The sequence below is a fragment of the Hyperolius riggenbachi genome, chromosome 9, assembly GCF_040937935.1.
Source record: "Hyperolius riggenbachi isolate aHypRig1 chromosome 9, aHypRig1.pri, whole genome shotgun sequence".
Classification (NCBI taxonomy): Eukaryota; Metazoa; Chordata; class Amphibia; order Anura; family Hyperoliidae; genus Hyperolius; species Hyperolius riggenbachi.
In genome coordinates, this window is record NC_090654.1 from 63,044,005 (window position 1) to 63,062,508 (window position 18,504).

An 18,504-nucleotide genomic window follows, 5' to 3' on the forward strand; every position below is an offset into this window, starting at 1 on the left:
TTAGGGGGAGCCAATTAACTTATCTGTATGTTTTTGGAATGTGGGAGGAAACCCAAGTGCCCGGAGGAAACCCACACAGACACAGAGAGAACATACAAACTCTTTGCAGATAGTGCCCTGGCTGGGATTCGAACCAGGGACCCAGCGTTGCAAGGCAAGAGAGCTAACCACTACGCCACCATGCTGCCCCGTGCTGCCCCACAAATTTGAGAAGATCTGGCGTAAATGGCTAGATATCCTGGGAATGGCCGATTTGGATCTCATAAGACAGTGGGTTTTCAACCTGGGGATCCTTGGGGATACATCAGCACTTGTCAGGGGGTCCCCCAGGAGCCGCAGACAAAATTGTGGTCTAGAGGAAATACATTCCATAGACCTTTACCTCTGCGGAAATCAATGAATTAATGCGGAATTTTGTACTGACCTCATGGTATTGTCAGGAAGATATTGGTGGCTCTTTATGAGCACTTAAATACCACCCCCCAAATAGTGAGACCTAATAGGAAATTATACTAATGCAATTTTTCTGAGATAACAATGTTCACACTGGGTCATAAAGCTTGTAAATGAAAGCATGGTGCCAAGAGGTTGGGGTTGCTTTTTGTTTTTTCAGGGGAGGGACATTTTTCTTTTGGGACCTATGTTAACACTGGCAAGTTCTGAACTAAGTTGTGAAGTGGATAGGTAGTCTAGTAGGGGGAAAAAACTGTTACTTTTTGTAATTTTCCAATCTCTTTCCTTGCTGGTTCCCATAGAGTTTTATTGCGTATGCTGTTAATAGTGTGACTAGTGCAAGGCGAATGTACTGTCACTCCTGCCCAGCCCATCTACCCAAACGTGGGTTAAAAAACATTTAATAATTGTTCTTTGTTCAATTTTTTTCCTTGTTGGCACCATATTTTACCAAATTTGCTGAAAACATGCAACAACAAATTTCACATTAACTTTTTTACCAAAAGGATTGGATAGCACTCCTGTAAGGATTAGCTGATGTGCCTTGCAAATAGGACTCACAGCACTTGAGTCCCGATAATGTCTTCAAGTAAAAGATATGCCGGCACCATGTGTAAATATATGCTCTTTTATTGTTTAAAGAAAGACAGACATGTTTCCATAACGACGTTTCGGAGGCGTACCTCCTTTCTCAACTTGAGAAAGGAGGTACGCCTCCGAAACGTCGTTATGGAAACATGTCTGTCTGTCTTTAAACAATAAAAGAGCATATATTTACACATGGTGCCGGCATATCTTTTACTTGAAGACATTAACTTTTTTAAAAAAAGAAAAAATCTCTGGGACCTTCAATTGTATAAAATGTATGGCGCAAAACACACTTTTGGATTATGAAAAAACTTAGGGGGTACATTGGCTTGAGGATGACCCACAAAGGGGTACATGGGCTGAAAGGGTTAAGAACCACTGTCATAAGAGATAGGATTCTTGGACACAGGATAAGAGGAATCTCTGATTTGCTCACTCTTATTCTTTTAAGTTAGCCAATAAATGGTATCATCCTGATTCAAAACTTCTGATTAGTACAAGATACAAATATGTGTAGGCCTTATTGGGTTAAATTGTCCCTGACTGGCTGCTGGGGTTGTACTGAAACAGAACAAGTGATTGTTAGTAGGGAAGATCAATGAGATGGAAACAATTCAATCATTAATAATAATTAATTTTGTATGCAAATGTATGCAGCTTGAAAATGGATCAATCAATTAAAACCTTGGTGGGACTAGATTGGCCATATTCAAGCTACATAAATTTGTCCCCAAAATTTACATAATCCTGCATAAACCCAACATTAATTGCACCTCAATGATCATCCCTAATTATCAGTTAATATGATATATCCTTTTTATGCGTATTATCCTGTTTCCCTGAAAATAAGACCTACCCTGAAAAAAAGCCCTGGCATGATTTCTTAGGAGTTCTGAGGCTGCTTGAAATATAAACCTGACTCTAAAAACAAGCACTAGAATAATTGTAAAATACAAGAACTGGTTCCTATAATTCCAGTATTTGAATCAGTGCATAAAATATGTTTCTAGTACAAAAGCACCACCCAGTGGCTGCCAAAAAGTTGGCCAGCTGAGAAAGTACATGTCGCGTAGTAGCAGGGGCGTAGCAACAGCTATAGTAGCTGTTATGGGGCCCTGGAGCATAGGGGCCCAGTGGGTTCTTAATGTATTCACCATTAACTTGTTTTGTGTTTTTCCACCCTCTGACTTTGTCTGAGTACCCATGAACTATGGTCAGTTTTGATTGCATGATAATGTAAATTGCCCATTTAACTCATAACCATAGTGTTGGGGCAGGTGGCATTGCTTAAGAGTGCCTCCATCTGAGGGCCCTATGAAAGTCTTGCTATGGGGCCCCATGATCTCTAGCTATGCCACTGCGTAGTAGTGTGTTTGTACGTTTTGAGAAATGACAAGGAAAGGAAATAAATGGTCCATTCTTTTCAAAGATTTCAGAGATGGTTCCATAATAGTGATTCAGGCTCTGACAATTCTTCTTGAGGCCCCTTTTAAACTTGCAGGGTAAACCTGTGTTGTCTTACCCTTTATTACTGCAAGGGGCCACAAAAGCAAAGTAAGTCTAGGGAGCCTTGCACACTTATTGCGGTCCGTTACGGTGCGCGGGAAGCTCACAATCCGAGGGGCTGCAGCCCGTTACCACAGGCACAACGCTTTATAAATGGAGCCTACTGTAATGCAAGTCTATGTGCAACGCACGTAGTGTAAACGACGGAGCATGGTGCGTTGCAGTACGCATGTGCGGACCGACGGGTATCCCAGTGACATACTTCCTGCCCAATAGGGAGTACGTCATTGAATAGGGGGGCGGTGCTATGCATATATGACCGTCAATGAACTCTACTGCAGGGTCATATGATTGTAGTTTTTTTAGTTGTTGTGTGATGCGGCAGGAGTAAGGCAACGCAAAAAAATGTAAAAGGGGCCTAGGTGAATAAAATAAGGATGTGATTACAAAATAAAGAAATTATAGTAATTACATAAATATATAGGGGAGCCCAAAGCAGGGACAAGGTCCTCCAGCACCCAAGGCTGAGACACCAAAGTGCGCCCCTCCACCCCTCCCACCCCAGCTGTCACTCACTGATTGCTATTAGACTAAGAGGGCCACAGGGCCCACAACCTCCCCAACACCTTAATATCTAGTTATCTGGCTTGCAGTCACTGCTATGTATCCCCTTTTCCTATTTCTTTCTGCTTCATACACAATTAGGAATGACAGCTGAATGAATTGTGCGCCCCCTCCTACACTGCTCCCTGAGGCTGGAGCCTCTCCAGCCTATGCCTCGGCCCGGCCCTGGGGGAGCCCTAACAAGCTATAAATAATCCAGAAAGGTACAAGAAAGGGAGTAAAATGAGGGCTGGTGAGTACAACAGTTGTGACAACAATGGACATACTGCAAAAAACCTAAATTGTGAAAAAACACACACACACACACACACACACACACACACACACACACACACACACACACACACACACACACACACACACCTGGATCAGGGGCATAACTACAAATCATGGGGCCCCCCTAATTTTCACACCCTTGCCTACCCCTGGTGACCCTTGCAGCCTGGGGGTCCATCTAACAAGGTCATAAAATAAGTGTGGACATCATCATCTTCACACCCATAAGAAATCTTGCAACAAAAACTGATCTGAAGGATGGACCCCTTTAACGGAGGAAGAGAAGTAGTAGTTGGGGGGCGCTCTCCCCCCACCTCGGGTTCTCCCCCCAGCACTCCCATCTTCAGCATTAATCAGTGCAGCAGTGGCGGGCAGGAATGCAGGCATACCTCAATGCGTTCCACCGCCGGAGGGTTCTCTCTCTAAGCACCTGATGCTACTTCCTGTTTATCAGGAAGTAGCGTGAGGCACTTACAGAGACTGGACCTCCACAGTGGAACGCATGGAGGTATGTCCGCGTTTCTACCCGCCGCTGCTGCACTGATTAATGCTGGAGGGGGGAGCGCTGAGGGGATGAGAGGAGAGCCAGAGGTGAGGGGGGGGGGAAGGGTCCCCTCTCCCTGCAATGTGGGTGGCCAATGCTCTCCCCTCATGTCCTGCGACCCTAGGGCACCCATGCCTGGCTATACTGTGTACACCCATGCGTGGCTATACTGTGGGTACCTATACCTGCCAATACCAGGGGCACCTAAACCTAGCTATACTGGGGGCGGCTATAATGAGGGCACCTATACTTCGCTATTCTGGGGGCACTTATACCTAATTATACTAGGGGTACCCATACATGGCTATACTGGGGACAGGCACCTATACTTGGTTATACTGGGGGCACCTATAGCTGGCTATTTGTACTGGGGGCACCTGGCGGTGAGCTCCGTGCCCGAAACCACCTGCTTTAGCACCTATACCTGGGGTGGGGGCCCCATCCAAATTTTCACAGGGGGGCCCAGTGATTTCAAGTTACGCCCCTGACTGTCGCCTCTTGTTGAAAAGCTGCACTGCCCCTACGGCAGTGTAATTCCTGTAAGACCCCAGCCTGATACTCACATGCACAGCTGCAGACAGACACCGCATCATAGAAGCTGGCAAAGTATACTGCACATTTGCCATTCTGTTACATGTGCAGTACAAGACGCTGGCTTCTGTAATACGGTGCCTGACCGTGGCTGTGCCTGCGAGTATCAGGCTGGAGTCCTATAGGTGCTAGGCTGCTGTAGAGGCAACAATTACACTATTTCTCCTGTGGGAGTCAAAGATGCCATTGGGATAATCCAACAATTATGATGACCAATAGGGCATCTTTTCTTTTTAGAAAAGCCTGCATGTTTCCCTCCACTGTGGCCAGAATAAAATCATCCACAGTACATCAGTTGCCATGTAGAATTTGCTTTACTCTATATCAGTTGTCGCATAGATCTCATATTGGGATGTTAGCCGACACAGCACTATGCGATTGCCACATTTGCGGCTTCCGGACCTCACCATCTGCCGCAGTTCACAGATATCAGATATACAGACTCCCTTGCCGCGGCTCCAAGGAGCAGGGGCCGCTCTAGGCTCATGGTGGCCCTGGGCAGAGAAATATTGCTGCCCGCCATTGTCAATCTGGTATCTTATGTATGGTAAATGGCCACATCCGTTGTGGACACTGCATAGCCACCTTGTGCTCATGACACCTATGTTTAACTTTTGCTGAAATTTGCCTCCACTCCCACTGTCTCAGAGTGTGGTAACCTTTCTCCACGCTGCCAGGGCTGATGGGGAGAACCTCTTGGTGACTACGCTGCAGACAGTGCCTTCACTAGTGACGCACTCAGGTGCTGGCACAGCACACGGACTGTAACTGTAACCTGCTGTGCTGCAGTGGCATTAAGGCACTGGTAATAGCAAGTGCAACTATAGAGACCAGGTCGTCCCTCGGTAAACACATGTGAAGGCCTCCCTGGGAATGGAGCCATTACTGCAAGAGGCATGAGGCACTGTCCCAAGCAATAGGTGGGTCGTGAGAACTGAAAAACTACAAAAGCCACAGACTGCATTAGTTTCGTATGCACATCATCATCATATCACACCAGAGAGGTGAAGCAGAAATATTTGATGTTACCACTTATGGGTCACTTGAATTGTGTGCCATCTGTAGCATAGATCTCACATGGAAGCAGACACAGAATTATGTAATTTCCACATTTGTGGCTTCTGGATCTCACAAACTGCCACAATTCAAAGATACGAGTTGTGAAGCATAATAATGTATGAGTTGAAGGTTACACTATGCCAACACTTGTGTGCTCTGATCTGTGGTGATTGGCAGATGATTGTGCCCATGTAATATCAGATAGTGCTCCCTCTATTGGAAAGTTAGTGACGTAAGTAAGTTCAAACTGATCAATGTTCTCTCGTCCGCTGGGCTTCTGACTCAGTCCACACTTCACTCAGGCAACTGTATATTATAACTCTATGTCCACTTTGATAGTGGGCACTAAACACTAGGACCCTTGGGTGCTCGGCTTCTGGCATGAAAGTCGGCTTGCGCATGCGTAGGAGCACTATCATGTAGGGAGCACTATCTGTCAATACACCTGTCAAGACAGTCAGGCTGGGTTCACACATAAAAGGTGTCCACTCCAGTCCTGTCCTGTTAGATTTTGACAGTTGGCATCAGTTTTGTGTGTTTTTTTCTATGGCTTGGTTCACACACAAATCTGTACATTTCCGATCCAGTCCTGCCAGTTTTGTATTGGGTTTCTTTGGCTTGGTTCACACATAAAAGGTGTACATTTCCGGTCCAGTCGAGTCATGTCTTGTCAGCTTTGTATCAGTTTTCTATGGGTGTGTTCACACATAAATAGTGTACAATTCTAATCCTTTTGGATAAAACTGATGCAAAAGGGACAGGGCAGAAATGGACCGGAAATGTACACATTTATGTGTGAACCAAGCCTCAATAAGTATCCAGTATGGAGTATGCACAGTTCCCAGGCAGTAGTGAAACAATGGGTAGCTAGGTGTCAGGATCCCTTCTGTAGCCTGCCCTGTTGGTTGCAGTTCCACTGCAACCAGGCAGTTCTGAATTTCCTGCATGCATATTGTTGCATAATATTGCTTGCATTTGTAATGAGAATCCTTTCCTTCTGCCGTCAGCTTGCAGCCTTCAATCAGACTAGCACAGGATTGAGTGATTTCCATTCAGCTGTGTGGGAATTTGCATGTCTGCTCCCATTAGCTGATGTCCACAGAAAAGCCTGCTCCTCCTTTCAGCTCTGCTCTAGCTGGTTGCTGGGTCCCTCATGTGAATTGTGTATTGCATTGTTTAACCTTGTCTTTCTTGCTTGGATGTTTGCTGTACCCGTGGGGGTACAGTGAAGTCCTACCCATCATGATAGCTTGGATTCTGCCATCACCACATTGGTAACCGGTAGTATTCCTGCTAGTCTTGTTCCTGTGGACGGAACTATAAGCTGCGGCTGCTATTAGCTACACTCCTTCCTGTTTGTCTTGTCCGTGCCAGTGTGGATGCTTGCTATTGCTGGGGCAGTGATTAGATTGGCAAGCATTCCATCTATCTGTCTGTTCCTGTGGACATAACTATAAGCTGTGGTTGCTATTAGTTACGCTCCTTCCTGTTTGTCTTGTCCATGCCAGTGTGGATTCTTGCTAGCGTTGCGGCAGCGATTAGATTGACAAGCATTCCGTCTGTCTGTCTGCTCTCTGTCCTCGTTACTCAGTGTGGTGGATATCAGATGCTCAGTGCTGTGGTCGCACTGTGCTACCATTATTTCTTGTTTATTTGTGGTGGTTATCGGAAGCTCAGAGCTGCGGTTGCTCTGAGCAATCTAGCTCCCTTGTTCATCGCTCCTAGTGTGGTCTGTGTAACTTCCTCTACAAGAGCATTCCGCTTTACTACCTAATATTACAAAGCTGCATAGTCTTGTTTGCTCTATGTGGTACTCTGGTTTTCTTGGCCTCAGCCGCTATATCTTGCTCCTTCAAGGCCTGGGTGTAACCGAAGTCGGGCAGGTGTTATTTCCTCACCTCCCGTTCAAGCGAGGACTCGCCACATAGGGCGAAGAAGGTGGTGATAGATTTGGGTATAGTGGCTGAAAAAAAGCAAGAGATCTGCCAGGCATTACACATCACATCCCTCCAAAACATCCCCCTTCCAGGTTTAAAGGAAATAACCAGAGAAGGCCGGCACTCCCAGTGTAATGTTTAATTGTTGCAGATAGAAGCTGACAATTCAGAACTCACATGTCCCTTCCTCAGGACATAGCAGGTCTATCCAACAATATCACCTGGGAAAAGTCAATGCAGCCAGGCATACACTCCCTGGAAAGCGATGTGTACTTTCAGGTTGCTGCTGCATACTGATCATACATCATACTGGGAGTGCCAGCCTTCTCTGATTATTTTCTAAAGGAACACTATCAATAACCAAGTGTTCTAAAATGACAATGTACAAATCATGTCTAAGTGGCTATGTAAACAATTTCCTACTTTTCATTTTAAATAGAGGCAAAATGTGTAATTTGTTGTTGTGTAGGCTGTAGCTGTATTGAAAGGATTCATTAGCAAAGGGGAGTCTGTGCTTCAATAATTCACAGCCAGTGCTGCTCTTTGCATGTGAGACTACAGTGTTATGTGAAAAGCCATGGTGTCAGGTTTTACACATAATTACAAATGTATATGCTGCACATTAGATTCATTTCCTCTACTCTCAGAGCAGACAGCTCATTCAGAGACACAAGCAGCTGCTTGTCATCTGCTAAAGAGACTTGTCATCTACGAAAGGTATAAAGTACACACAGGGCATACAGATACAGGTCAGCCTGGCCCCTCAGTAAATTGTGAAATTAATTTGATACAGTAAACAAAGAGATAAGCAGTGACATGTACACACCAGTAGTTAGGAGCACTTTGCAAACTATTCCCATCTCAATTAAAAAACAAACAAAAAAAAAACATGTTAATTGATAGTGTTAATGTAAGGAACAAATCAAGCACTCTGGGTATTCGGCCTGAGAACCCCTTATAAAACTTTTGTCTTATATGAAGGGAGTGCAGGAAGCACCAACTTTCTCTGTTCCAGGTTTAAAGGAGGAAGCATTGGAGACGGAATGCTATGGAACGTGACACGGATCACATCGGTTATAGGCAGCGGACGAGAGTAAGCTAACTGCCTTCCTGCCGCGGCCAGCAACTTTTAGTCAGAATTCAGAATCTGAACACAGGAACTCTGCGTTGCTCATGCCCATTAGTAATAGACGTCACGGATTCGCCTGCGCAATTGCACAAAATCAAGCACACAAAACATGAAATTCACGATTCACAGGGCATAATGCGACCAGGTCAATACACCTTTTGAGATGTTACTGGTTCGGATAGCTGGTTCACACCCTGGCTGAGATATCAATTCCGTAGACACAAAAGGTGTTAAAACAAGCATGATTGATATCTATTGGTTCATGGCATGATGACATGAGTGTAAAATGTTGTTTTTTATATCATATGTCGGATATCCACCGAGTTATGGCATAAATTGGAGGAAATGCCAAACTCTCTCCCTAGAGAAAGAGACTAGACTCTGTCGGATTGCTGGGGTGGGGGATTCATTTCTGGGTACAATCTCCATCCTCCAGCGGAGAGAGGGTTAAATTGCCGGACACAGGCTGTCAGAGTGTCCTTCCTTTACCAGTATCCATATTCCATCAAGGATCTAGGCTTTCCATAAGTGGACAGAACTTTATATCTTATGTTTGGACTTACCATCACAAAGGACATGGTAATTTGACAAATAACTCAGACATTATACTCAGTTATTTTCACTTTTACTCCTTTTATTTTTACTGTATCATTTTGTTCATTTTCTATATTCATATTATGCATTATTTTTCTATATAATAAACAATTAAAAATCGCTTGTCTAAGTGCTTGTTTTAAAAGCTCTGCAAAGAGCTCTGCGTTTCCTAAGAGACCGTTACCATAACGGTTATTGATATTGTTATATTTTTCTATCTCTAGTAAGGTTGTTGAATTAATCCCTTTTTCTCCCAGGATTAGCTAGAGTTAGATTTGCATATCCGCACGCTAATGCGGATTGGTGGCAGCGACCAGATATCTATATGAGATTGCAGATTGTATCGAATGTGCATACAATTGAAATTGTACTGTGTGTGGACTCACCAACCCATCCAAAAGGTTACTTTGCCTGCAGTGCTGAATAACTTGAAGATCCCCCCAGGGTCTGAGGCTGAATGGTAAGCTGCAGCAAAGGGAACAGGAATTGGACGGTGACCTCACAACATATATGACATGTTATATGCTTTATAAGTCAGAAATGGTAATACACATGTATGACATTATGGTACAAATATAGACTGAAAGTAAAAGTTTTTGTTATAATGAGAGGAAGCAGACACAGTGACTTGCAAAATAAAAAGAAGAACTTGGGTATTGTGTATATGAGTGACAGCTGGTTCCTGGTTTTGCACACAAGAACATCATTTCTGGGAAGTATGGTGAGTGCTGCTGTACTTTACATACATTCAGCGGGTCTCAGCATATGGGGTCCCCTTCTATGTGGGGATACTGATTCACCCACGGATAGGTTCCAAGCACTATGCCATGAAGACCAACACATACATACAATGCAGAGTGGGTTATCATTGAGACGCTTTGCAAGCAGAATAGGATAGCAGAAGTGTATTTTCTGTAGCTCTGCACAGAGAAGCACAGACAAAACACTGTGGAAATGCTGGGTAGGGTCTTATTGATATTTACTTGAAACAAACATCATATTCTAACATTGTTGTCACACCCTTAAATGATATTGTAACAAGGTGGGAGGGGGGGGGGGGAGGGGAGAATCAGGCATGTATTGGCAGCAGTCCTCATGCCCACCACTCACCCCCTTATTCTCTGTTCCCCTCCGCTGTCTTTCAAATGCCCACTGTACCTACTTCCAGGTCTGCCAGGTCCAGCACTAGTGCACAGGCACGGGCCCGCCGGCATGCATTTTTTTTTAATCACGCTTCCATCGCTGGGAGCGCTCTGCGCATACGTACTACATTATGACTCATAGTGCACATGCACAGAGCGCTCCCTTTAATAGGAGCACAGTCAAGGACACGCACTGCTAGGCCAGTGCCTGTACACTAGTGCACAGCTAAGCAGACCCGGAAGTAGGTATGGGGGGCATTTGCGAGCTAGCGGAGGGGGACAGGGAAAAAACGGGGAGCAGTTGGCATGAGCACTGTTGTCTATACATGCCTGCCCCCCCCCCCCCGCCTTTTACTATAGAATACTCTCAGGTATCGTATCCTTTAAGGTGCCCATTAACAGTACAATATTTTCCTCAGATCTGATTATCAAATTTGATTTTTACAATCAAATTGTTCAGAGAATTACACAGTTTTGATGGTCAATTGGAATACAGAATTTTGTCAATCAAAAATGTCTGATTATACGATTGTATCTGAAGACAAAAAGTAACCTAATTGGATAGAATTGAACTGAATAGAATAGAATTTTTCAAAAGGGCCTTGTACTTTTTGAGGAAATCCTTTTTTTTAAAAAAAAGGCAAAGGAAAAATGTTTTTTAAAAAAAATGACAGTTTAAAAGCCATTTTTACTCTGCATTTTTAAAAAATCGATTCTTTTTTTGTTTTCTCCTTGTACCCATTATTCTCCTTAACATATGTAACAATTTTGGTGGCAATAGCATGTATGGGGTCTTTGCAATTAACCTCTAAAGTCGGCACACAATTACACAAAATTACGTATGATTACAATTACAGATGGAATTAATTACATTTTCCACAAAATCTTGCATTACGATTTCGCATCATAATTGCAAATTTCGATGTGAAATTACATCTACGCAAATCAATTTTTTGCACTTGTTCAATTGCAAAAAACTACTTAAATACTTGTTGCATGCCGTGCAGAATATTCACGGCCCTGCAAAATTCACAGGATGCACCAGGGCCGTGAATACAAGTCTGCAGCAGCATGCAGCCGACGCACACTCCCGTTTGCGCGCGCTCCACCGTTAGCGCCGCTTAGTGGGGACATTAATGAATGGGAACGCAGCTCCCATTCATAAATCTAAGTCCCCGATTCAATGAATACCGGCGTAGTAGTTACCTTAAGGACTGAACTTTTTAAAAATTTATGTCAAGGTGGTATATTACTATTTTTCATTTATGGGCTTGTAATTAGTGATGGATACAAAACTTAAAAAAATGCACCTTTATTTCCAAATAAAATATTGGTGCCATACATTGTACTAGGGAAATGTTTTAAACGCAATAACTGGGACAAATGGGCAAAAAAAAATGTGTGGCTTTTATCCACAGTAGAACTTTTTATTTTAACACTATAATGGCCAAAAACTGAGAAATAATGCTTTTTTTTTTATTCTTCACGGTAAAATGCATTTAGGGTAAAATAATTCTTAGCATACTGTACCTCTCAAAGAAAGCCTAATTGGTGGCGAGAAAAACAAGATATAGATCATTACGCTGTGATTAGTAGTAATGAAGTTATCGGTGAAAGAAAGGGAGGAGCGCTGACAGGTGAAAATTGCTCTGGTCCACAAGGGGAAAAAACCCTCGGTCCTCAAGTGGTTAAAGAGAAGATTAGAAATATTCTCCTAGGAAAACCGCAAGAGAAACCGATAATTTCATATAGTCCTTAAAGTGTTTGTTTTTTTTTGGTTGCAGCACAGTTGCACAGCGCAGGTTACTTTATGTAGAGTACCTGGCAAAATAGACTTTTTGCACCTCAGATAAAAGAGGGATTCCAATTTACCCCAAACATTAAAATAAAGTTGTAGACTGGGCCAGGGTGTGTTAACTTGGAATATGTGAACATATCCTTCGCTCGATAATTCTTTTTTTAGATTCTCTTGCCGAATGCGAATTTGTACTTAAAGAGACGCTGAAGCAAAAAATAAATACATTATGATATAATGAATTGGTTGTGTATGGATAATTACTAGAACATTAGTAGCAAAGAAAATATTCTCATTTTTATTTTCAGTTATACAGCTTTTTTTTTTTATAACATTGCATCATTCTCTAATATTTGTAGTTTATACATTACTGAGCATTCTAAATGTTTTTACAGAACAGGCAGTGAACTTTTGACCTGTCCTGAACTGTTCTCTGTAAGAAGAAAAAACAATACAGTTAAGATAACAGCCTTCAGAACACAGAGCTCTCTGCACCTTTGAAAGTCGCGGAGGTCACCTCAATGGCAATTTGTATAGATAACAACTGGAGTTTCTTAACTCTTCCTGTACTGGAAACAATATTAGAGACTTGTGTCTCTGCTCCTAATGCTTTTTTTCTTAGCTGTACAACTCATACAAATCATTGTATCATAATTTTTTTTTCCACTTAAGTGTCTCTTTAAAGTAAACCTGAGACAAGTGGGGGTAAAGGATTTTGACCTACCTGGGCCTCCTTCCAGCCCTTTCTCTCTTAATGTTCTCCTGATCCCCTCCATTGTGCTGCTGTCAGACCAGCAAAGTCTGCATCTCGGCTGAGTCATGGACTACTGTGCATGGGTGGTCCTGTGGCCAAGAGCATTCTGCACATGCGCAGATTGTTTAGACTGTAAATGTGCTGCTGCAGAACACTCCCAGCCACATGAGATCAGGTGGCGCACGTGGGGCTGCACATGCGCAGTGGCCTGCAACCCAGCTGGATCACGGACTTCACAGTGGCACAACGGAGAATATCGGAAGGACTTAAAGGGAGAAGACAGACTACAACGGGCTGGAGGAAGCCCCGGGTAAGTAAAAATGCTTTACTCCCATTGAGTCAGGTTTTCTTTACCAGTGTGAGGGCAGAGACTCACTGCAGAATGCTTTTCAATCCATTTTAGTTTTTTTAAAAACACGCTCCCATTGACTTGTATTAAAAAAGCAGTAATATATAAAAAAAAAAAATGTGATTGCAGCAATTGTACTACGATTTGAATGCAAGTCCATATAAGTGTGTTTTTAAAAATGAAAACGGATCGAAAAGCGTTCTGCAGTGTCTATCTGCCCTAAGTAAAAAGTATCATTCACACTTGCATGCGATTTTGCTATCTAAGTAGTAAAGATGGGCCATGAGATGCAAATGATTACAGATTGCTTACAAAATTCATGCAAATTATATGCAGCTTTGAGCTGGGCCTAGTTAAATAAACTTTGTGCTTAAACTGATTGTATTCGACATGCAGTTGGACCAATTAGCATGGAATTTGCATGCCAGCTGGAATTATTTGCATCTCATTGACCAACTCTACATGCCAGGTAACCTTTGCCCCAGGGCCCCATTGCACCTTTAACCTGCCCTGATGCACTAAAATTTCCATGCGTAGGGAGTACAGGGCAATTTTACCTTAACTTGCGTAGAGTGAGCATGGCTGTTATCCTATTTGTGCCACTGGGTTAACGTTTGTGTTGCTATGGTAACAGGCGAGGTAACATGGGTTACCATAGCAACAGGTGCATACTGCGGTAATACACGTACCGTTAATGGGTTGACGGGCAGTACTGCCTCTGCGTTAGCAACGGTTAAATTACAGTGCACATGGCACACTTATTGTACTTTAGTGCATCAGGGTCAATGCCTTTTCTCACTACGACTTCCCAGCGAGAACAGGCATTGGATTAAAACAAACCAGTAAAAATCCTCCCTCCCCAAGTGGTGGACCAATGAGAATCTCTTTCTGAGGAAGGAGGATTCCTATTGGTTTGTTTCGATTAAATTGGGAGCTCCAGCAGAATGTCTCCACCAGGGCTCCTATCGGTATTGTGGTGCTTGTCCCCAGCAGCATAAGTGGTGACCCAAGCAGCGGCAGAGAGACTCGAGAGGCATGTGGCAAATGTTGTGCAACAGAAGACAACTAGTGTGGCCGGCTGCCAAGGACATGCAACGGACATGCGACAGACCTGCCGTATCCATTCGTAGAGGATATGCCCCAAACACACAGGTGTACATCTGTCGTGATGTGAACCGAACCTTGTGGCCGTCATGTGGTTTTAACTACTTCTCAACCACAGGGTTTTCCCCCTAAAAACCACAGCGATTTTCACATTTCAGGGAGGCAAGGGTTATTGGGTTTAATGGGGTTACAAATTTTAAAAAAACAAACAAACTCACTGATGCTGATCACTCAATGCTGTTCTAGTTATCGGAGATCCTCTCAACGAGTGATCTCAGTAACTGTAACAGCATAGTGACTGATACAATGTTTTTAACATTCTGAAGGAATGAGCACTGTCATTGGCTTTGTCAGTGCTCATTCAAACTTGCAAGCACGTTGATTGGCTTTGTGCACATATGTTCACATCAGCCAATCACGGATGAGCGGGTGCCCAACGCGTACGCGCATGTTCGTGCACTCGATCGCGCACAGCGCAGCGGGAAATAAACATGAGCTGATTATCTTCGCCCCTGTGACTCAGGTGAATTTTAAAGGGGCGTAGTGAAGCATGGCAGAGGTTACCAAGTGGTTAAGATTTTTCAAAATTTCATACATATTAACAACACTAACATTTAGCTTTGCATTCAACTAATGAAAACGTTTCTTTTATTTTATGTTTTAAGGACAGAACATGGCTTCCAGAACGTGCTCTGCTGTTGATAATTGGAGTAAGCATCTCTATGAGCAAAATCCCAAAGTTTCGTCCATGTGACGATGAGAACAATGGCACAGTTGCAAACTGCAGAGGGCGGCACCTCTGGTACGTGCCTTGCATCACATCAGACAGTGTCAACAAAATTGACTTGTCACTGAATGAAATAAGGTATCTGACAAATAGATCTTTTGCCGGAGTGCCAAATCTGATCAAGCTAAATATGAGCAACAATTGCCAGCCTACCAACTTGAGACCTGACAAAGGTGAATGCCAGCTGTCCATCCATGGTGATGCCCTAGTGAGTCTGAAGCATCTAGAAGATCTGGACCTGAGTGGGAACAGTCTGACCACGATTCCTTCCCTACCCAAAAACCTTAAATATTTAGACCTTAACCTCAACAAAATGCACACATTGTCATACACAGATCTTGCAGGACTGACAAAGCTGAGCAGCTTACTGATTGGCTGGAACTGTTATTACCGCAATCCATGCTTCCCGGAGTTCAGCATTTCCGAACAAGCTCTCAAAGACATCAGTTCCTTGGAAAAACTGGACCTGTCATTCAATAACATAAGTTCTTTCCCCAGGAACCTTCCTTCTTCTCTTGTTGAGTTACATTTAGCAGAGAACAAGATCTGGAAGATTGAAAGGAAGGACTTATGCTATCTCCAGAATCTCAAGAAACTGGACATGGAGTGGAATTGCCAAAGATGTGATCATGCAGCTCAGCCTTGTTTCCCCTGTCAGAATAACAGTGCCTTGCAGATAGAATCTGGAGCCTTTGATAACCTGACCAATCTCTCCTACCTCAACCTCAGGGGCAACTCCATCCGCACCATCAACAGTTCTCTGTTCAGCAAGTTAAGAGAACTGACTACTTTGCTTCTGTCTGATAACTTACTAGACTTGGAAAAGGAGACATTTTTTACAGAGTTAGAAAGGGTGAGGATGCTGGAGTTAGATTTTAACTTTCAGCCACTTTATATGCATGACAGGCTAATTGTGAACCCCAGTGCCGCTGCAATGGTGTCCCTCCACCACATTTCCATAGCAGGTTATGACTTCCGTGTTCTAGATTTAAATGGCATTCAACCTCTGCTCAGTCTCCCAAAACTTAAGCGGATCAGCCTTAGAACAAACTTTATTCTTCAAGCTAACATAAGTATGTTTTTATTAAACAGAAATATAAACACTGTGGATTTGTCAGGAAATCTAATATCTTTTGAGACATCATGTAAACCAGAAGTGAAAAGAACAGAAGTTATGGATCCTCTGGTCAGTCAATATGATGACAACTTTTCTAATTGGTTTGGAATCCAAGATCACTCAGAGTGCTGGCACTATAACCGCTCAGTTGACTTATCATTTAACAACCTGATTATCCTCCATCCAGATAATTTTGTGGGTATGGAAGACGTTGAATGCTTGAATCTTAGTTACAACTACATCAACCAACAGTTAAATGGGGGTCAGTTTGGCCACTTGAAGTCACTGCGCCACTTGGATGTCTCATTCAACAGATTTGATTTGTACTCTTTTTTGGCTTTCAGTGAGCTACCAAAGCTCAGGATATTAAACTTGTCTCACAACAAGTATCAGTTCCGACTGAGAGGGATAAATCATAGACTTGATTTCTTGCAGAACCTTACCTCCTTGATCGAGTTAAACCTCAACAACAATTTGATTAGCTTACGCATTACTCACGAACTGAAAAACCCTTCACTAGAGAAACTCTTTTTTCAGCACAACAAACTGGTGAATTTGTGGCAATATGGGAAAGACAAGTACAATGCAATGTTTGCCAACCTTACTCGTCTTAAGTTACTGGATATAAGTTATAATGAGCTTGTTGTCCTTCCAGTCCAGCTCTTAGAAAACTTGCCAGCATCACTTGAAACACTCTCTATTTCCCATAATTTTCTGTATTCCTTTCACTGGGAGAAGATCACCCATCTTGTCAATCTTACTTATTTAGATCTCAGTCACAACTCACTGACATCATTGTATAACAACATCATTACCATCAAAAGCAAACTTACCACTTTAAACCTGAACTCTAACCAAATCAGCACACTGAGGAAAGAATTTTTCGATTCCCATCTACAGTTAAAGTCCCTCTTTTTGCAAAAAAACAAGATTCAGGCCATTGATAGGAACAGTTTTCCGAAACAGCTCCTCCATACACTGCAGTTCCTAGATGTAAGCGAAAACCCCTTTCACTGCACCTGCGAGACTAGCTGGTTCATTCAGTTCTTGATGGAGACAGATGTTAAAGTTCATCATCTCTCCACTAAAATGAAATGTGATTCTCCAGACTCCATGAGAGGGAATTTACTGCTCTCTGTGAACCCACTGTCATGTCAGGAGTTGTATGGACAAATGTCCTTTGTTTGCTCATTTCTTCTGGTGGTTTTCTGGTTGTTAATTACCCTCATCTGGAAGCTCTTCTCATGGGAGTTGTGGTATATTAGTCAAGTCATCATGGCATCTATAAGACGTTACTCAAGATTGCCAGGGCAATCAGGTGAAGATTATGATGCCTTCATAGTTTTTAACACAAAAAACTCTGCTGTAAGTGACTGGGTGTACCAGGAGCTTTTGGTACATTTAGAGGGTTTCCACATGGGTAGGCTCAACTTATGTCTGGAAGAAAGAGACTGGTTAGTGGGAAAATCAAGAATTGAGAACTTGCATGAGGCTATATATAAAAGCAAGAAGACTGTCTTTATACTTGATCATAAAGGCTTTAGCACAGGCCTCCTCTATCACGCCTTCGTAATGTCCCATCAAAGACTAATGGATGAAAAGAAGGATGTGGTGGTTCTAGTGATTCTCAATCCCAAGATAAAGATGTCCAGATATTTGCTGACCAGGAAAAGGATTTGTCCAAAAACTTTTTTAAACTGGCCAAAGAACCCAAGAGTGCATGCTTACTTCTGGCACAACCTGAGGGTCATGCTCCGACAAGATAACCAACATTATTATGACCATTGCCTCCCAAAATAGGCATAACAGTATGCTTGTGACAGCATAGCCCACTCTCACTTCACTATTTCTGCCCAAATTAATCAGATTCAGAGGTAGCATTGTAAGTGTGCTGACCTAATTATAGAAGTTACACCCTGTTGAACCTCATACAAACAGTACCAACGATAGCCACCGGTGCAAGGAAGTTGAACTACCCACCAGTTTGTTGAAAAAGAAAATGTTCAGCATTTTAAAGTGTTCTGTAAAATATATATATATATATTTTTGCTTTTTACTAATTTTCTGCATTATTATCACTAGTTGCACACAGGGAGGCTACATATTTATTTCCTTATAAACAATACCAGTTGCCTGGCAGCCCTGCTGATCATTC

The 18,504-nt window shown here is 42.9% G+C and overlaps 1 protein-coding gene across 1 annotated transcript; it reads left to right on the forward strand.

The window, feature by feature from the left end:
* The first annotated feature begins 15,167 nt into the window (after positions 1 to 15,167).
* Positions 15,168 to 18,303, forward strand: LOC137533439 (toll-like receptor 7). Its single transcript, XM_068254829.1, has one exon. It carries the CDS (start codon positions 15,168 to 15,170, stop codon positions 18,147 to 18,149), a length of 2,982 nt encoding a protein of 993 aa, XP_068110930.1. The 3' UTR covers positions 18,150 to 18,303.
* Positions 18,304 to 18,504: the final 201 nt, after the last annotated feature.